The following is a 20557-nucleotide window of genomic DNA, read 5'->3' as shown; positions in this document are numbered from 1 at the left end:
ACCGCCCTCCTCACCGCGGCTCCCGCCTACCTCGCGCCTACCGGCCCCGCGACCTCCCCGCCGCCGGCCGGGCCCCCGCGAGGCTGCGCTTCCCGTAAACTCCCCGCCCCGCGCAGCCCCCTCCTTGCCTCGGCCCCGCCCCCGCGGGACCCTGGGCAGCGCGTGATTGGCCCGGCCGCGCCGTCACTCTCCGGCCGCGTCGCCTCCCTCGTTTCCTACAGCCTCGAGACCGGCAGTGAGATTAGTGCTCGCGGGGCCGCGGCGGAGGGTATAGTGCTGCTCTATTCGCTGCCACTCGCCCGCAGGTCCGCGCGCTCGCCCACCTGAGTCGCGCCGGGGCTGCGGAGCCACGGGCCAGCGTGCTCAGCCCAGCCTAGGAAAGGGGCAGCAGTCTCAGCGCGGAGATGGGGAGCTGGCGAAGTTGACGAGTCCCCCGCCCACGCTGCGCCCCTCCTGCCCAGAGGTGCGCTGCCCCTCCACGAGGTGCTAGCGCGCTGCCCTGCCCCCCGCCTGCGCGGGACAGCCCGCCCCTAGCCACGGGACCCGAAAACTTCACCCCAAGTCTGAAGAGTGGGTTGCGAGGGCGGTGCCCGGAGCTGGACAGGAGTCTGCTCAAGGGGAGCGGTCCTGGCGACTCGCCAGGAGTCGGAGGGCGGAGACCCGCTGGAAACTTTATCATCGCCGTAATTACTACGTTTTACTGTTTCTCTCCCCGCAGGGGCTGCAGCCAGCGGTCTGTCGCGCGTGCCTGTGTGCCCGAGGAGCCGCCCCGGGGAGAAGACCCGGCGCGGAGTTGTTCCCCCAGGGGAGATCCGCAGCCCAGCCGAGGGGGTCGGGCGGCCTGGATACGCAAGACCCAGCCCCGCAGCCGCGGACGCCCAGCGGCGGCGAAGTTTGGCTGCTGAGCAGCGCGGCGCTGGGCCACTGGACAGCGGGAGCGATGCCCGTGGGGGGCCTGTTGCCGCTCTTCAGCAGCCCTGCGGGCGGCGGCCTGGGCGGGGGGCTTGGCGGCGGCGGCGGCAGGAAGGTGTCGGGCCCCGCCGCCCTCCGCCTGACGGAGAAGTTCGTGCTGCTGCTGGTATTCAGCGCCTTCATCACGCTCTGCTTCGGGGCGATCTTCTTCCTGCCAGACTCCTCCAAGCTGCTCAGCGGGGTCCTGTTCCACTCCAGCCCCGCTTTGCAGCCGGCCGCCGACCACAAGCCCGGGCCCGGGGCGCGCGCCGAGGACGCGGCCGAGGGGCGAGCCCGGCGCCGCGAGGAGGGGGCACCCGGGGACCTGGAGGCCGCCCTGGAGGACAACTTGGCCAGGATCCGCGAAAACCACGAGCGGGCTCTCAGGGAAGCCAAGGAGACCCTGCAGAAGCTGCCCGAGGAGATCCAAAGAGACATCCTACTGGAGAAGAAGAAGGTGGCCCAGGACCAGCTGCGTGACAAGGCGCCGTTCAGAGGCCTGCCCCCGGTGGACTTCGTGCCTCCCATCGGCGTGGAGAGCCGGGAGCCCGCCGACGCCGCCATCCGCGAGAAAAGGGCAAAGATCAAAGAGGTGAGTGGGCCGCGCCAGAAATGCCTCCCGACGGGCCGTGTTTTTCAGGGAAAAACGTCAAGCCTCTGAAACTCTGAAGACTGCAACAATGCAGTGTATGGGGAGATGGAGGTGTGCTCCCTCCACCAGGTGCTGTGTCAAAAGCTGTTTCGTTTCCTGTTTTCAATATGGTAGTAGATGTGTCCAGTAAGTTCTAAGGTCAAATCTCGTTGCTTTTAACTTGCGTGCTCTTGCTCTGGTGAGCACAAGCCACACGAAGTAGGTATAAATTCATGGGCAGGTAATATACAAACCTCTTTCTCTGGCTGCTACACGGTTAATCATCCCACCAGTAACAGCGACCGCACTGATCAGCCCCCTGGTAAGGACTGGGGACGTGGCTTTAAAATGAGGCTTCACGCGTGGTAAATGGAGCCGGCATACCCCGGGTTCAGCCATGTGGCCCTTGTCTGCCAGGTGGAATTCTGTGTGTACTTCCAGACTATAAAGGTGAAACTTGAGAACTTCCCATCATCGAGGGATACTATTGTTTACTTTTTTAAAAAATGAAAATATAAAAAGTCTTCTGCCTCTTGTATTTCTAATGCACAGCCAGAAATAAGGTATTCCATGTGATGCAACAGGTTTGCCTCCACAGCAGCACAATGGTGACAAACTTAATCCAGGATAAACATGGACTTTGATACGTCTTTCCTAATTTCCTTCTCGTAATTTTCAGTTAGAACTTGTAACATGTGATTAGGTCAGGACCAGCTTAAAGCTGAAGGGGGCCGTAAAAAGTCCTTTCAGGCTGTCGTTTTCAAGATGAAAATCGAAGGGCCCAGAGCTCCAGAACCCGTTAGTGATGAGTCAGGACTTGAAGCCTGAGGTCCGAACTTCCACCAGTCACCTGTCACCACGTTGTCTGTCGACATGCCTCCTCTCTGAGCTACTTCCCTGTGTGAAACGGTGCCAGCCTGGGTTTTACATAGAAAAGCTGTAGGAACCACATTAAAAGCATGTCATTCCAAATCTTGGTTCCATTTTCCAAAATATGAATGGAGGTAATATTTTTGCCATTTAAAAAATAATATAATCTCTGTGAAAGTAAATATTGTGTTTTCATATTGGGTAGGTAATCAGGAGAGGAAGTCCCTGATCCCATTTTCATAGAGTAAACAGATTTTTTAAGGTGGTTGAGAGGTATTTAGCGTAAGTGGCTGCAGAATGAAGGCAGCCACTTACGCTAGGATTTGTGACTTTGTAATATAAGACCAGCTGAGTTTGGTTAAGCTGTAATTGAGCAAGTTAAAGTGGACTTGGATCCCTTTCAGTTTGATAAGAATGCCTTCATCCCTCCTGTGCAGGCAGCTTATTTCCACAGTCCATCGGCATATCTGCTTTTTTGAGACCCCTCCTCAGGGACAGAACCCTCCCATACTTGGGGGAATGGATTCTACTCTCCAAAACAACTCTCTTAGCAGTTTCCTTTCTCCATGAAATCCTGCCTGTGCTACCAAATCAGGAAGGTGGAACAAAGCTCTACCTCTTACCAAATCCTCCCAGACTCTTTAATAATATCCAACCAAAACCATAGGAAATTAACCCCAAATGATCTGTATCTGCATGTGTTTCTGTTAAATTTGAACAGTGTAATTCATACATGTCATGCATCCAAAGCCATACAAGCTGCCAGTTAGCTAGTACAAAGTCACAGTTGTCCAAGGAAAAGATTTTAATACTAAAGATACATAGATGTTAAGCTGTTGGTACTGACCAACAGTGATTACAAGTGCATTCAGAGCAGAACCAGTGAGACAGTAGCAGTCTCAGACTCAGGACAGCATATTAACAGTGTACATATCCATCCCTGGTAGATCCATGTTGTCTGTGTCCCTAAATCACAAGGTCTTAATTAACCATGTAAACGAGATTTATGTAGCCTCTGTCTAACATCTTAGCACCTAGATGTTTTGAAACCGCTCAGTCTTGCATAAACTAGTGGAACTAAATGTGTTCTTTAAAATTCCTTGTTGCTGTGAGAACCCAAAAGAGCCAGCATAATTAGCTTCAGCGTTTAGTCAAAGGCTAATGGGAAGAAATGGATTATGATTTTCCATCAGATTAGTTCAGGCAGATGTATTCCTTTGGAAACCAAAAGGAAAAAAAAAATTATGATGCTGTTCTAAAAACTGTGCTGTAAATATTTGGCTTTAGAGAGGCAAGAGTGGTTGCCCATTATAAATAGGGCACTGGACTTTACATATTTGGATTCAGTTTCAGGCACCACTGTGGACTTTTTGTTATAAACAAAATCTTAGTTTTATTCTTTACCATTCTTGTGTTTTCTTTTTCTTTTCTTTTTTTTTTTTTTTTTTTTTTTTTTTTTGAGACAGAGCCTTGTTCTGTTGCCCAGGCTGGAGTGCAGTGGCACGATCTCGGCATCTCGGCTCACTCCAACCTCTGCCTCCTGGGTTCAAGCGATTCTTCTGCCTCAGCCTCCCAAATAGCTGGGATTACAGGCGTGTGCCACAACACCCAACTAATTTTTGTATTTTTAGTAGAGTCTGGATTTCACCAAGTTGGCCAGGCTGGTCACGAACTTGACCTCAAGTTATGGACCCACCTGGCCTCTCAAAGTCCTGGGATTACAGGTGTGAGCCACCATGCCTGATCTGTTCCTGTATTTTCTAATTCTCTTTATACTTAGGTTCTCTATCACACCTGAATGTACTAACACTTATAGTTAAAATTTAGAAAGTGCACTCAAATCTAACATGTTGGAAGCTTGGATTGTAATTTGAGTCAACCTGTTATTTTGTACTTGGTTCAAAGTCAGTCAATACTATTTTTTATATCTACAGCACAATTATGTTACTAGTACTGCAGTAGATTTTTAGCAACTTTGTGTCTTAGGGGAGATACTCTGTTAATTTCAAATAGGTCATTGTACAGAATGCTTCACAAAAAATGTTAAATGCTTTCCACTACTCATTTGATGGATGGTAAATCTTTGATGTAAAACTTCAAAATAGAATTAAGATCTTCCTTCCTTAACCCCTGTTAAAACTTTGTAAATTAACTCTGGGATTTCGCTGAGATTTAAGATACATACATAGTGTATATTTATTTTCATGAGTTTGATCTTAAAATTGTACTCAGGTTGTCCTTTGCTTTAAAAAGCAGTGTTACAATAATGAAGCACAGAAGTTAAAATAGCAGCATGCAAGTTTTAGAAAAATAGTCCATTTACTTTTTTTTTTTTTTAAATCAGAAATCGTTTTTAGCTTCCCTTCTCCCCTGCCCTGCAACCTCTCCCACTTGCACAATGAGCCTGTGCTGTCCTTTAGGATTTAGAGTCTTAATCCAATTTGGAGGAAGATTTTTTTTTTCGTTTTCTGGAATTAAGGGGGGTCCTGAGTAATAGGAGCTGGGGCTAAAGACTGTCAGATTGTCAGAGGGGACTCCTTTCTTCTCAGGCTGGAATCCTCACCAACCTAAGTGGGGATTGGGAGTATGTGCAGACTGGCAGCCTTAGATTTGTCGTGTAAGGTGACCCTGCACCTGTGGGGTCCTATAGCCTATAATTTATGTTAACTATCGACAGTTTACCCTTTTGGTAAAGATCAGATGTGAGAATAATCTGCCTTGACAGGTTAAAGCAAAACACTTTTATTTTGACACTTAACTTTCTAGTTTATTTATATGGGTAGTTCTGGGGTGGAAAATAATATTTACAAAATAATAAAAGCCATGATTTGGAGACCCGACCCAAGAAGCTTCAACATCCTTAGGTTGCTTGCCTGTGCCACTGTGCTGGACACATTCCCTACTGAACATAGGTCACTGTGGAATTGCTGCACCCAGGGGCCCTTCCCCAGAGCAGGGAGGACATGGGGTGTTTGCGAAGGTTTTTCTCTCCTTAGCAAGTAGATAAGTATTCAACAGTGTAAGTACTGGAGTAGGTGCTGACTGCTAATATACAAAAGCAAAAAAATACATATATACATTAATGGGTAGTTAATTACGTTCAGCTTCATTTTCTGTAAGCTGTTGATAGTTTCTCCGAGAAGAGTATTCTGTCTTCCTCTTAACTAGGATTCATATAAAGGAGCTGCTTATGTATATGGGACTTACAACCTAGTTAAAAGTGTGAAAAGAGGTTTTAAAAAATGTATTTTCAAACAAATGCAGCTATCTACACTTCTTAGATGAGCTAAGAACTAAACCATCTTGAAAAATGTATCTTAGTATTACACAAGATGCATTTGTATGAGATCTGAATTGGTTGGAATTCGCTGAAGAACTTACATATTTGAATCAGATTATTTCATAAGCTCTAGTGATGCAAATTTTTTATTGAAGAGAATTTTAAGCATGTGTCCGAAGGTCAGAGGGAAGGAATACCTGCAGATCCGTGTGAGGGGTGAGGGCTGAATACACAGGGTAGATCAGAATTGCGCTGGAACCTGGTTATACCCCCTAACCCAGTCGAGCACCTGTGGTCTTTTAAATGTCTTTCTTTATAATTGTGTGTATGTTGGTCAAAGAAGAGTTTGATTAGTAAAAATAGGAACAGCCATGATGGGCTCCAGAGATACTGTGAAACGAGTGGCAAAACAGCCTGTCCCCCAAGTAGATGAAAATAGTAAACGAGATACCTGTTTGGTGGTTTAGGGAAGAGATTCCCTCTTTGAGGAAATGAGTCTTGACTTTTCCCTCAGTATTCTTAGCCTAGTTCCTTGCTTGATGTTCAGTGATTGAGCTGTATCTTATCCCCACCCACCACCTCTCAATCTGTTAAAAGGCCCTTTACACAAACTCTGCAAATTATGGCATGATAACTTTAAATCTCAGATTTTAAAACTAAATGTACGCTCTAAGTCATAACGTATTGCATCTGAATGAGATCTGAGAGATGGCTCATTCATTTTACAGTAAAGGCAACCAAGACACAAAGATCTTTCTGGAAATCACATCACCAGCTAGTGGCAGAGTTGAGTTGCAGAGGGAAGCCCCAGTCTTCTGTGAGTGTTGCTCACTGTCCCCCACGTGGCTTGTCTCCTAAATAAAACTCCAAAGAATTGTATAAATTATCCGTGTTTATTATTTGCAGGCCCTAATAGAGAGTAAAAAAAATATACAATTCTGCATTATTATAAATTTGACCTTATACTAGCTTGGTGGTTTTTTCTTTTTTTTTTTTCAGCCAACCATGGATCAAAGTAATTTTTAAGTCAATTGTGGTAATTTTTAAAAATCTTACCAATGGTGTGGTTTAGAAGCCTTCTTCTTTGTAAAGACACCCAGGGAAAGCTTGATAGGACATCTTGTTCTCTTTATAAAGAGCTCTCCAAGAAGCACAGGCATTTGTAATCATTCAGTTAAACAATCTTTATGAAGAAAAGTGGGGAAAAGAAGGAAGGGAGAGCAGAAGAGAGTGAGTTACTGTCTATACAAAGGGTGAAAGGGGAGCACCCAGGGAAGGGACATGTGGTGACTAGAAGTGCTGCTTTAAAATTATAAATGTGTGTGCTCCTCTGATACTGCACCATGGATAACAGAAGAATGGCAGCTAACCTAAAGGATGATTGTTTTAAAAGTAGACATACATGTAAAAATCACATCAATCTATGGGCAATTCTTTCCACCCAAGTAGGTTCTGGTGATTCTCTTTTTGGGTGCACTTACCTGTCTCTGCTCCATCCGTTTGGAGCGATGTCGTGGTTAGAAGGATGGTTCTGGACTCACATAACCTGGGTCTGAATCTGTTCTCTACCATTCTCTAGCTTTGCGACCTTCTGCAAATGATTTAATCTCTCAGAACTTTAGTTTCCTCATTTGTAAAACGAGGTTAATAGTACCCACTTTGTTGGATCCCAAGGCTTAAATGTGATAGTAAAGCACTTAGAATGGTATCAGACATGAAGTGGGCACACAATAAAAGTTGCTTGTGATTGTTGCTGTTACTGGTCACCACCAAAAGCCATCAAGCCAAGATTGCATTGATCCATATACTGTTTAGTAACTCAGGAAAGTGGATAATGGAGTTTCAAAAGGGCATCAAAAATAGTTAAAATTGAGTTTTAGTGCTTAAAGGGATACATTTCCAGTTCATCAAAAAGACCTTTCCATATAGCTGTAATTTTATTGCGCTACGGTCAACACTGATTTTCTTTGATTTCTGCCAAATTCCAAAAAAACTTAAGTATCTTTAGAATGATATACTTACTGCATATGCATCTTCAGCTTCTTCAGAATATGTGTTAAAGAATTAATTTGTCTCTTTCTCACAGTCAAATATGCCTATTCCTGCAGATACCATCTTTCTCAGAGTAATCACAGTCGAGTTATTTTAATTTCTCTTTTTTCTAATAAAGAATTTTTTTATTTACACAATACAGATCGGGTCTCACTATATTTCCCGAGCTGGTTTCAAACTCCTGAGCTGAATCAGTCCTCCCACCTCGGCCTCCCAAAGTGTTGGGATTACAGGTGTGAGCCACCATGCCTGGCTGAGTTACTCGTCTTAAGTATTGAAGTTATTCTTCTACATAAAGAGATCAAGTAAAGTGAATTTCAGTCTGTTTCGTCTTGGAGGAATGTTTTTAAGAAGTGAGAATTATTATTTTAGGCTTGGCAAAAATTACGTAATTATGATAAATTCTATAATCAGAGCTCCGTCCATCACCTGATAGTCGAAGTGCGCATAAATCAGTTTTATTTTGTAGCTCAGAGACTTTGGTCTTTCTGAGAGCTTCACATTGAATTTAGATTTATTAGGATCCCAGAGCCACTATTCATTTTACACATGAGAAATAAGGCCAGTGAGCTGTGACTTCCTGAGATGCCCCCAGTGTACAAACAATAGCTGAGAATTGCTTCTCAGGTGTTGAGAAGTACTGAGAACCAGACCTCACTCCACCTGGGATAATCTTGACTCTAATGAGAACGTGTGCTTTGGTGACTGGCTGACCAGGCCTTCCCTCCTCAGCCCCAAATGACGGGCCAGCTGCCAGAAGCCCCACTGAGACCATCGTAGAGGGAGGTGGGACATCTTTGCTGGGTAGGGGGTTGCCTAAGAAAGCAATACGGGCTAATTCCTTTGCTCCCAGGAATGTGGCAGCAGTGCCCCACCCCCACTGAGTTCTGCTAAAGACGTCTGTGATCATTAGGTACTTGAAAGAAAACAAATGAGATTAAGGCTTAAGAGCATTTAAAAGTCACAGCCCTCATTTCTGTCATGAATACTCTGGTAGTTGCTTTCCGTACTTCAGAGCCGAGCAGTCCTGCAGATAATCCAGAACAGAGATAATAAAATTGAAGAGCACACGTATCCTTTGTGTTTACTCGACTTTTGTGACTAGAATGACTCCTTCTTTCTCACGTTTCTCAGTCCACTCATCTCCCTGGCTGTTAAGTTTATCGAAAGCCCAGTCCCTGATTGGCTCTGCTGCTTTCTCATCACTCTTGCTCTACATCCTTCATTCAGGTGACACTCAGAACATATTATATTAACTTCGTATGTATTTTTCATATTTTTATGTGGGTCGCTAATTAGATCATCCTGTCTTGTGTGGGAGTGTTTAGTATGAGCAACTTAGTATGAGAGAGGGCGTGGAGATGAGGGGATAAAAACCTGATGAAGGACACCAAGTTCTGAAAGGGTGGTTTAATAACACAGCATTGCCACCCTCTGAAACAGCCTTTGTTACTGGTGCCTGTTTGTCTGTGCTAGGAGTTTATGAGAAAGGGGGTGAAAGTAATTGGTGTCCGAAGGCCTGTGAATGACTATGGCCAAGATGTGAACTCAGGCCATCCACAGACTACAAGCTATTGCTAGTGTCTCCGTTTCTGCCAAATCCTTCCTCATTAAATGATCTCCTCAAGGTCCCTTCAGAACCCTCAGTTCTTCTAAATGACGGGATGATCTCAGAAATAGTACAGGAGGCCGGGGATCCTAGCCTGTGCTGGGGGTGGCATGTCCAGCTTCCTGAGCTGATGTTTAGGTCGTGATTGTCTGTCCCTAGTTCCTCTTTCACGGGAATACATGCTGGAGCTACGTACTAAAAAGAGAAGTGTGTTTCCTCACTGTATCTCTCTCTATCGGGGCATAAGACAAGAGAACAGACCTGTGGAATAATTAGGGAAGTCAGGGGTATGTACCCCGTCTCAAAATCTGATTCCCAGCTGCCTGAAATTGACCACCAGTGTTTCCTTTTTACTGTTTTTGTTTTGTTTTGTTTTTTTGTTTTTGAGATGGAGTCTTGCTCTGTTGCCAAGACTGGAGTGCAGTGGTGCAATCTTGTCTTGCTGTAACCTCCGCCTCCTAGGTTCAGGCAATTCTCCTGCCTCAGCCTTCTGAGTAGCTGGGATTACAGACACCTGCCACCATGCTTGGCTAATTTTTGTATTTTTAGTAGAGACAAGGTTTCTCCACATTGGCCAGGCTAGTCTAAAACTCCTGATCTCAAGTGATGCATCCACGTTGGCCTCCCAAAGTGCTGGGATTACAGGCGTGAGCCACCGTACCTGTCCATTTATTGATTCTTAAAGGCTTGCTTTAAACGTAGATGAATAAAGTTGCTCAGCAGAGTTATTAATATACTTGTCTTAGCAAGGGATAGAATAGGTTTGTTGAAGCAAGTGTCGTCCATTGTGTTATTTCATTTTATAAACTCATGTCTGCTTGGGAAAGAAAAATTTGAAAGCACACTAGAGTAAGAAAAAAAAAATCCTTCATGGTTTTATCAGTAACTAAGTAGTGTCAATAATGCTCCTTCCTAACCCTAATATTTAAGTTCATTTTTCCCCTATGGTTATAACCACACTATATATACTTTTTTTTCCATTTGCTTTGCAAGTGTCATTTTATGTTAGCATAATATATCCATGTCAAAGCATCATACTTTATTTAACCAGTCCTTTGTACCTGAACATTTAGATTATTTCCACTTTTTTGTTTTTATTTAAAATGCTGAGACAGACACCTTTGTCCAGTAAATTTCTGTCTCACTTTTTATTGCGCACACCCTGGTAAGTGGGATTTTCTCTTAAATTCTTAAGAGGGGAAATACATTGGCCAACAGATAGTACGTTTTGAGGGATAACTTTCCAGAAACCATTTATACTCCCATGTATCATATAGTGAATGAAGTCTATTGATTCTTTGTGAATTTCATAGGTGATGAAGCAGTATATGGCATTTTCAATTTGCTTTTCTTTGATCAACACTTTCTCCTGTGTTGGTCATTTGCATTTCTTCCTTGTGAGTTGTATAGATAGAACAAGGAAATTTTAAAAGGAAGAAGATTGGGAAGATGGCAAAGATGGCACAGCTTGGAGGCCTAAGGAGTGAGATCCACCAGAGGAGATGGATCTGGCAGGGTGGCTGAATGGAACATGGACTCCTGTGGGAGGCAAAGTCCCCAAGGCAAGAGTTAGAATTTTATAAAGCAAAGTTGCAAGAAAAAAAATTTTTCCCCTAGATTGCACACTTAGGATAAAATATCCTTTATTGATAGGAGCTCTTACCAGGCTCTTGGGACAGCCCACATCCCTCAATTACGACCTAGCCAGCTTGAGCAGCGCATCTTCATTGTTAAGTGATAGTTGGGATTTTGCCTCAGATATTTGAGGAAGGTATTGACCTCTCTGGAGATCTGCGGAAGGATCTTTCTCCTTTTGGAGTGAATCAGGATGCTTTTCTAATAGTTGAAGATCAAAAGTAGTCCAAATAGAATTTGAGAAGTGATTTTAATGATGCCAGAAAATGGCAAGTCTTACAAAGCTGAATTCTTAAGGAAGAAAATTTAACCAAAAGGAAATCGTGAGATTTCATAGAAATATTTGTTCTTATGTGTGAAGAGGCAGGCTAATCTTTTGTGTGTGAGAGGTCTTCAGTGTTTTAATAGGATAAATATGCATTTTATCAAAGATATTTTTAAAGAAAAGCATGATTTTTTGTGTGTGAAGTTTGTGCTTTTTTTTTCCACACTAAATCCTTCAAATGTTTTTAGTCATGTTTTTTAAGATAGTGAAGAGCTGCATATTTCAAAATGTATTTATATTCTGACCTTGGTTCATAAAAGTCTGCCAAACGCCAGAACTATTTAAATTTGGCTATAACACTGTGTTAACATGATGAATAATGATTGACATAAATGTACTATTTTTTTATAAATTGTAGTTAGACGTGATAGTAATTTTAGAATATTTACAACACTATTTTTGGAGACTTTCTTTTAGTCAACTAGCAGTGTTGAATGTTTTATCTAGCCAACTACAGGTTTTCAGCTCATAATTAGAAATGCCTGAGAAGTCCGTATTGTGATTTAAGGAGTTATTAGCCCAAGTCAGCAATTTTATGAGGCATTCTTATTAGGAGGTATAAAATGAACTTTATGTAGTAAAAAACGTATTTTATAATTGGCATGTATCTAATACATTGTATACATTCACTCATATTAAGCACTTTGGTTAGTCTTCATTATTTAATCCTCCTGTGGTTACTTAACATAGAATGTGTAATGAAGAACTCAGTAGCTTTAAAGGGGGGTGGATGAGGAGCATAGAAAATGAAGATGATTTATTAACTGCTGTTGAAAGCTGCTTTAGCAGTTAGGGTGAATAAAAATGATGATTTATTAAGTATTCCATCAGTAATAAGATAAAGCCACAGTATAGGGTTGGAAGTACTTCTATTTTCCCTAACTCTCAAGAATACAGAGTTTCTGTGACATTGGCTCTTTGCAGTCATTCGTCCCTTCCAGAGCTATCATATTGAGGGCAGGAGAAAGAGCTTCCCCTATTCATCCATGTGTCCAACAGATCAGTTAGCTCTGAGCCCTGCCCATAATAGGGCCCAGTACATATGTGTTGAATGAATATGCTCTTTGAAATAAACATGCCTGCAGGTGTTACTCACGTTAAGTATGATTCCGTGCTAAGTAATCTGGTATTCCTGAAGTGGTGTCCACTCATCTTTGAAGTCCTTTCTAATGTATATACTCAATGGCTACAAGCCTTTGTCTTTTTGATTTTTTTTTTTTTGTACAACAGTCAGAAGTCATTTAGAATCAGACCTAGTGAATAAAGAGACTAATGAATGTAGGAAATGCCTTTTCCAGTTTTCAGGTTGTTTTCCAGAATGATTTATAAAATGAAAACTGCATTCATTTTCTTATATGACTGTAAACTGGTGAAAGTGGTGCAAAAAAAAAAAAAAAAACTTTAGACCAAATATAACACTGGTGAAATAAATGTAGATGATTGTGAGATTCCTTTAAAGGCCAACACTCGAATAAATAAAGATTCTGTTGTTTTATTGAAAAGTGTTTATATCTGCAGCCATTTTTTTAAGATATGTTATTTTTAAAGTAGGTAGTGTCTTCATTTCTTTATTACCTAGAATACTGGACACTATTTAATAAGGGATGCCGTTTTTCTTGTATTTCAGTTTTATACAGGATATACCTAGAGTTGGTTTTGTTTTGCTTCCATTTTGGCAAAAATTTTTGAGAGATAAAGGTGTCTTAATGAGTAATGCTTACAGTGCCACACTAAAATGAAAAGTCATAGGTTAGCTGTTATTTTCCACTAGAGAAATCAGAATTACATAAATATTTTCCTCCCTAAGAAGGTGTGATATTTTGAGAAAGAGAAAGAAGCTTGGTTTTCTATTTCCCAGTTTCATATTGTTTCTCTTGAAAAGTGCTGTCTCATATAAATAATTGCATGGTAGAGGCTCAATGAATTTTATGCATTTGTCAATGGTCCCTTTTCCAGTTTATTCTGCAGATGACTCTTAATCTTCCTAAAATGTCACTTCTCCCATATTGCCCAACTCAGGTTTTAATGGTCCTCCATTTCCTATAAAGTAATGATTCAGACTTCAACATGCATCAGAATCACCTGCAGGGCATGTTAAACTAGATTGCTGGTGCGGGGCGCAGTGACTCACACCTGTAATCCCAGCACTTTGGGAGGCAGAGGGGAGGATCACTTGAGGCCAGGAACTCGAGACCAGCCTGGCCAACATGGTAAAACCCTGTCTCTACTAAAAATACAAAAACTAGCTGGGTGTGGTGGTGTGAGCCTGTAGTCCCAGCTATTCGGGAGGCTGAGGCCGAAGAATCACTTGAACCCAGGAGGCGAAGGTTGCAGTGAACTGAGATTGTGCCACTGTACTCCAGCATGGGTGACAGAGTGAGACTCTGTCTCAAAAATAATAATAATAAAATTTTAAAAGCCTGGAGTTTGATTCAGTAGGCCTGGATGGGCCCCAGAATTTGCATTGTTAACATGTTGCTAGGTGATACTGATGCTTCTGGTCCAGTGACTTCAGCTAGAAAAACACTGCTCTAGAATGAAGTCACAATGAAGTCACAAATGTTTAACATGGTATCCGTAGTCGTCCATAAATCTGCCTCAGTTTACTTCTTGAGTTGTATCTCTGTTACTTACCAGGAAGGACTCTGTGTTTCCACAAAACTTACATGGTTACTATCTCCAGAACACATGTAGTTTTGGATTTTACCTTGTTTACTTTATGATTCTCAAAAGGAGAGTCTTATCACGTGCTCAAAATTCATGTCCTCATGAAGCCTTCTTTACATGCTCAACCTTTACTGATCCCTCCCTTCTGCAAATTCCCATGTTATTTATTATTTCTGTCTTTGGCCTGTGTGTCACTGATTTCATGTGCACATATGTTATCTTTCAAGTAGATTTCAGACACCGCAAAAGTGGGGACACCTTTTTTATCTCATAGGTCCATGGCCCAGAATTTGACAATAAAAAGCAATTCATCTTGAATGTAACCCAGATTAAGTATATCAACAAAATGTTTTACAAATGTGAGGCAGTATGGCAGAGTAGAAACACTTCTGGCCTCCTTTTCCACACCTTTGAAAGGGAGCTAATAATTCCTCTTTTTCAGAGTTGTTGTAGGAATTAGAATAGAAAATGTATGTGAATCTCTGAGCGCAATGCCTGGCATATAGCATTCGTTGTTCAATACATAGTATGTACTTACTAGCAGCAAGGAATTGGTGGGAGTAATAAGCTTGGACTTCTGCTAAGGACAGGGGTTGATAAGTAAATTGGATTCAGAAAGTCATTTCCAGGAAAGGAAAGTATGTTTTGGCTGCAGTGTTGCTGTATTGACCAATAGCTTGTATTTTCTATTGTTGCCTCCCTTTTTAGTTGTTGTTGCCAAAATTGTCACTTCCTGTGGCAGGAAAGTAAGCATTATTTTGCCTTGTTAGAATTGTTATTACACAGAAGGGATGCTCATCCTCAGGAAAACCATAGAGAGGGTGTTGAATGGAGTGGTTCCTCATTCATTCATCAGTGTCCAGTTACCTCTGACTTCTGGGCCTGGTGTCACACAACACTCAGATATGTGGGGAAGAAAGCAAGCCAGGGGAAAAAGAAATCTGGAGAAATACCTTCAGGGCATAGAAAGAAATAATTTTTGTGAGCTGAAAAGCTGAAAATATTTCATTCAGAGATAGCTACGTGTGTAAATTTAGCTCAATAATTAGGCATATGGTGCTTTCATTTTAGGATGTATCCACCCTTTGTGATAATATCCGTTGATTATTAGAGCTGCTGCAGCTTTAACTACGTTGCCAGCAGAGATTCCTAGTGCATTTAAGACAAGAATTCAAGAGTGAAATGGAAAACTGAATTAATAATTTGTTCTTGGGTGGTTTTAATCTGCTCCTTATTAACTTTGTAGTTTATGCCTGGAGGATTAGATTTGGAAACAGAACACCAACTAATGTTCTAAAAGTTTATTTCCTTTTATTGGAACATTATGCTCTTAAAGATTTTCTGAAGAACGTTTTGGCTGTTTTAGTCTTAAATACGAGGTACACTTAAGTTCTTACGATTCAACCTAAAATAATAGAAAGCTTTTAATCTATGATATTAATTTTAACTTTTAAAGTATTTCATGTTAGACTTCAAGGCAGGAATTGTTTAATAAAAACCAACTAATAGAAGGAAAGATATTCTTCATTGGGCACGAGGATATTTGGGTCTCTTTTCCCAAGCTTTTTAAAATCCCCCTAGGTCTATATTTTTCAATCTTAGAATTTTAAATCTGCTTGCTGTTGATGGTAAAGAAAATAGGAAAATTAAAATCAAAGGTTATTTCTGTTTACTTCCTGTACCTTGTCAAATGTTTCTAAAATTGATTGAAAACAAACCATTGTAATTTTATAAATTGAAAAAAGAGTCATATTCTAAGATATAGCCTAGTAGGATAAGCTGAAATAGGAAGTTGTCTTTGGGAGAGTGGGAGATGGTGATGCTGTCCATCTGCTTCTTGCTTAAAGCTTTAACTACCATCCTATTAGAATATACCTGAGAGTCTGGGAAGTCAGTGTCACTATTTGCTTCTGTGGTTGTAGTTCTCCACCCACCTGTGATCTGAAGAATTACACCCTAGGTTTTTATAAGGTAAAGGCTCTACAATTTAGACATTTAGAAGGGACTTCTTTGAAAACTAGGAAGAAGTTTGGCAAAGTATAATACCAGGTATTGGTCTGAGTTACCAGTGGTAGTTTATTTATTAGAAAACTAGTCTGAATTTATGTATTCTTGATAAATACAAGTTTTGACAGAAATTCTCCACTTTTGATGGATGTGGTAATAGAGGTTGAGGATTTTTTAGCCAGATATGCTGCAGGTAATCAGGTGTTAGTTCTAGCTTAATAATTAGCTTAATTTAGTATTAGCTGTCTTTTTCTGTCGTACTTTTTACCCATGCTCTTAATGATCTTCCATCCTTGAGTGTGTTCTGCTGGTGAGATGCGGTGCTAATGGTGCAAAGGCAGACAGCAGGAGAGTTGCAGAGTGGTACTATATATTTTACACACGTCAGAAGACTGGTCACCTTAATACTAAGTAATTGACTATGATTGGCAACAGGGAATGAGCAGCCCTCTCGCTTCCTGGAACCTTGAGAGGTGAATTCCATACATTACCGCTGGTGTTCAGAAGGATCACCTTTTTCTGACCTGTGGGCACTCGCTCCTAACCTTTTAGAATTCCTGAGAGAGGAAGCTGTCTAGTTACATGATTAGTTAGCACATTTGTGGACCTTTAGCTTTCAGTAGAGTTGCTCGAAAGCTATCTTAGAAAGTAATGCCTTTGGTTGATTTGAAATCTCATGCATCAGCCGTGTTGCCAGTGTTTTCCAAAACACTGGGGGATTTTTGCAGACAGCACTTTCAGGGGCTGATTTGAAAGTAATAAGCCAAACTGGCAGGGAGGGAAGGTTCTTCCTTCACCTCAGGGTTACTTTACTCTGGAGTGCCCTGTCTTCACAAATCCAGGGGACACACAACACATTAGTAGCCATAAGAGTGTCTGTTGTGTGTTATGCAGCCCAGAGTCTTCCACTGGTATATACCAAGTCCCCAAGTTAGACATTTCTCTTTTAAACAGAATTTTGTCTTCATATTTAAAATAAAAATTATCTTCCTCAGTTGGCTTTTTTTTTTCTTTTTTTTTGAGACGGAGTTTTGCTCTTGTCGCCCAGGCTGGAGTGCAGTGGCATGATCTCAACAGGTGATCCTCCTACCTTGGCCTCCCAAAGTGCTGGGATTACAGGCGGGAGCCACCATGCCCGACCAGTTGACTTTTAAACCTCAGCTATTAATTTGCAAGTATATTTGGTTTATGAATAACAGCAGCAACAATAACAATGATAATTTTCTCTTTTTCTCTAGGTTTAAAACAGAGGCAACAGTTAAAACTATACTTTTAATAAAAAGTGCGGCTTCTCAGTTGTACTCCATCATGTATTCCCTTTTTCTCCTAATAGAATGTGTTTGTTATTCTTCCTGTTCTGAGAGTGGCTCCTTAATTGATTTTATACCATCAGTTAGTATTATTATATATAATTAAGGCAATCAATAGTGAGATTTTTAACATCTCATCTTGGCATAGATTTTTGTTTCCTTTATCTGCAGTTTTTGTTTGTTGTTTGTTTTTTTATTTGTTTTTTGAGATGGAGTCTTGCTCTGTGGCCCAGGCTGGAGTGCAGTGGTGTGATCTCGGCTCACTGCAAGCTCCGCCTCTCGAGTTTATGCCATTCTCCTGCTTCAGTCTCCCGAGTAGCTGGGACTACAGGCGCCCGCCACTATGCCCAGCTAATTTTTTGTATTTTTAGTAGAGATGGGGTGTCACTGTATTAGCCAGGATGGTCTCAATCTCCTGACCTCATGATCTACCCGCCTCGGCCTCCCAAAGTGCTGGGATTACAGGCGTGAGCCACTGTGCCCAGCTATCTGCAGTTTTAATTCTAGACTGGTGAAAAGTATGCCGGTAACTACAGGATACCATTTGTTGAGTGTTCACTTCCTGTTAGATACTATGCTCACCGCTTTATGTACATATTCTCATTGAATTCTCAGAACAAGTATTTGGTTTTTCTCAGAATACTGGTATTTGCCCTTATGCTCCTCATTTTATACATAGGAAATTGAGGCCAGGAAGGGGCAAGCAAATTGCCCAGGGCCGAGCAGCTCCTTCGAGGTTGGAACCCAGGAGGCTGGAACCCAGGTCTGTCTGGTCCCTGCCCCCACCCTCTTCTTGTGCACTCATTTCTGCTGGGTTCCCCACACCCCCTGGTGCCTTGGCAGTCTCAGATCTTACCCACCTTGAATAAAGAATCAGGGCTCCTGTTGCAGTCACTCCTCTACCTGAGAAGGAAGTAAAGGGAAATGAGGTGAGGGCTGGCACGATTTCTACCCCCGCTTGTGGCAGACAACATGCTTTAATTCTGAAAGCAGCACCAATGCTCAGTTTGTTTGGAAAAGCCTCTCAAGAGTAATATTGTACTCAACTTAAGCACTGTGTTTACTAGTATGTGTTCATGTATGTATATATCACCTTGATGAGATTATATATATATATATATGCATAATATGTACATGGTTATGTGTGTGTATATAATTATCTAAAATAATGTCTTAAGCATTAATGAAAGTTATTCGGGGTTCTGGAAAGTTGTTTAAATCAAGAGAAAGATAATAGTCACTGGAAGAAACAAATCTAAATTTGCTTCCTTTTTTCTCCCTCATCTTGTGGCAACTATGACTCCTAAAGTTTAGGATACATAATGTTACAATTATTTAATGTTTAAGCAAGAGATTCTATAAAGTATAACCACATTAACAAAAATGCAGTTTGAATTTTAAATTCACAGTGAGCGTATATCACCAAAAAGAATTCTATGAGTCCAAATAATACATTATTACTGACTTGACACTGAAGTTTTTATATAGAAGTGACAACAAAGTCTCTGTTTAATTGATCCTAAGAGATCCGGACAGTATAACTCTTTCTGCAAATGGGGAAACACAGTGTCCATTCAAACCCGAATAGGTTTTTTTTTTAATTTTAATATTATATTCCTTTAATAAATCAGATTAAGAATCATTTCCAACAACTCTCCCACAAATATTTAGAAGTGTCACCCTGTGCAAGGCACTGGAGAGATGACAGTAAACAAGACTAGTATCACCACTGCCCACATGGAACCCAAAGGGATAGAGAGTAAGGAGGCCCTGGGACAAGTACCCTGGGAGGAGCCTAGAGGTACTATGGGAGCCTGGGATAGAACATAACTCTGGCAGATTGAGGGGTTCAGGAACACTTTCTAAATGAAGTAAAGTATTAGACCTGAGGATGAGTAGGAATTAGCCAGTTGCAGGCAAGATGAAGAGGGCTGCAGGATAGGAATGGATTATATGAAGGTCCCCAGGGCAGCCAAAGGACTGAGCCAGAGTAGTAGTGCTGAGAAGAGGAAGTGGGCCACAGAAATGAAGCAGAGAAGGGGTCTGACCAGATGTTTAGACTTTATCCTGAGATCATCAGGAACCATGGGAGGGTTTTAAGTTGCAGAAATAATATCAATTCTGCATTTTTGGATAAGACTAGAGTCTAGGACATGTGTTAGAAGGCTCGGCAGTGATCCAGATGAGAGGTGAGGATGACCTAAATGCATAAAGGGGTAGTGAAGATAAAGAAAGTGAACAGATCCTTGAGATACTTAAAAACGGAATTTATAGAACTTTGTGAGCACTTAAAAATGGAGAGTGAGAGAGGAAATGGAGATAAAGAGGTTCTTGGGTTCCTGATTGGGTCACGGGTTTTCTCATGGTTGGAATCGTCAGGAAAAAGAGAGGAGTGGAGAGGGATAATGGATGTGGTTTAGGATATGTGGCATTGGAGGAGAAAGATGTCCAAGTGGAGGTCTCTTGTGAGCAGTTAGATGTATACAATAAGCACTGCAAAGAGAGGTCTAGGCTAGAGATGCCCATCTTGAGGCCATAAAACTATGGAAATAAATAAGATCCCTTAGGGATGATGTGTCCTGTAAAAAGAGTCAAGGGCCTAGAAGCCCAAGGAACATCAACATTTACAGGATGTGCAGAGTAAGCAGCGACAGAGAAAGAGCAATCAGAGAGATGCAGAAAGAAAACTGGCAGAGTGTGGCACTCAAGCATTTTTAGATATTCAGTATTTGAAGGAGTGAGTCTCAGCAGTCTCAAACGCTGCTGAGAGTCAAGAACTAAGAATTGTTCTGTGGATTTGGTAAGAAGCGGGTAGAAGATGACCCTTACTGGGGCCAATTCAGTGCAGTATTCAGGGTGGCACCTGTATTGGAAGGGCACAGTATTGGTGGAGCTAAGGGAGGGCACAGACAGTTCTTTCAAGAAGGTCACTGTGAATGAGGCCAGAGAGTAGGTAGCTGCAGGATGACAGGGGGCAATGAGAAGGCTGAGTAAAGAAACAGAATACTTGCTGGGCACTGCTGAGCACGCAGTCACAGCCGGCAGCTGGCCCCCTCTACTCACTAGTTTGATTTTTCCTTAGTGGGATTCAACCACTCTGCCATATTTGGACAAGGCAGACAAGTAGATTGACCTATCAAGGAAGACACAAGTTCCCAAGTACTTTTTTGAGAATCTGATACAAGAGATCATTTGTTAGAATGTAAATCCACTCAATTTG

The 20557-nt window shown here is 41.9% G+C and overlaps 1 protein-coding gene across 4 annotated transcripts in view; it reads left to right on the top strand.

Annotated features, from left to right (window-relative positions):
* The first annotated feature begins 243 nt into the window (after positions 1 to 243).
* MAN1A1 (mannosidase alpha class 1A member 1) overlaps positions 244 to 20557 on the top strand; it is a 176546-nt gene continuing 156232 nt past the window's right edge. For 2 of the 4 annotated variants that reach the window (XM_045391605.3, XM_074036955.1), the window contains exons 1-2: positions 244 to 463; positions 719 to 1543. In XM_045391605.3, the coding sequence (XP_045247540.2) occupies positions 941 to 1543 (603 nt within the window). In that variant the 5' untranslated portion in view covers positions 244 to 463; positions 719 to 940. Of the gene's footprint in view, positions 484 to 718; positions 1544 to 20557 lie in introns of those variants that run through there. The other 2 variants (XM_074036953.1, XM_074036954.1) reach the window with 2 other exon arrangements.

Source organism: Macaca fascicularis, chromosome 4 (assembly GCF_037993035.2).
Source record: "Macaca fascicularis isolate 582-1 chromosome 4, T2T-MFA8v1.1".
Taxonomy (NCBI): Eukaryota; Metazoa; Chordata; class Mammalia; order Primates; family Cercopithecidae; genus Macaca; species Macaca fascicularis.
Note: the sequence above shows the minus strand (reverse complement) of the source record. Positions and strands in the feature narration are given on the sequence as shown.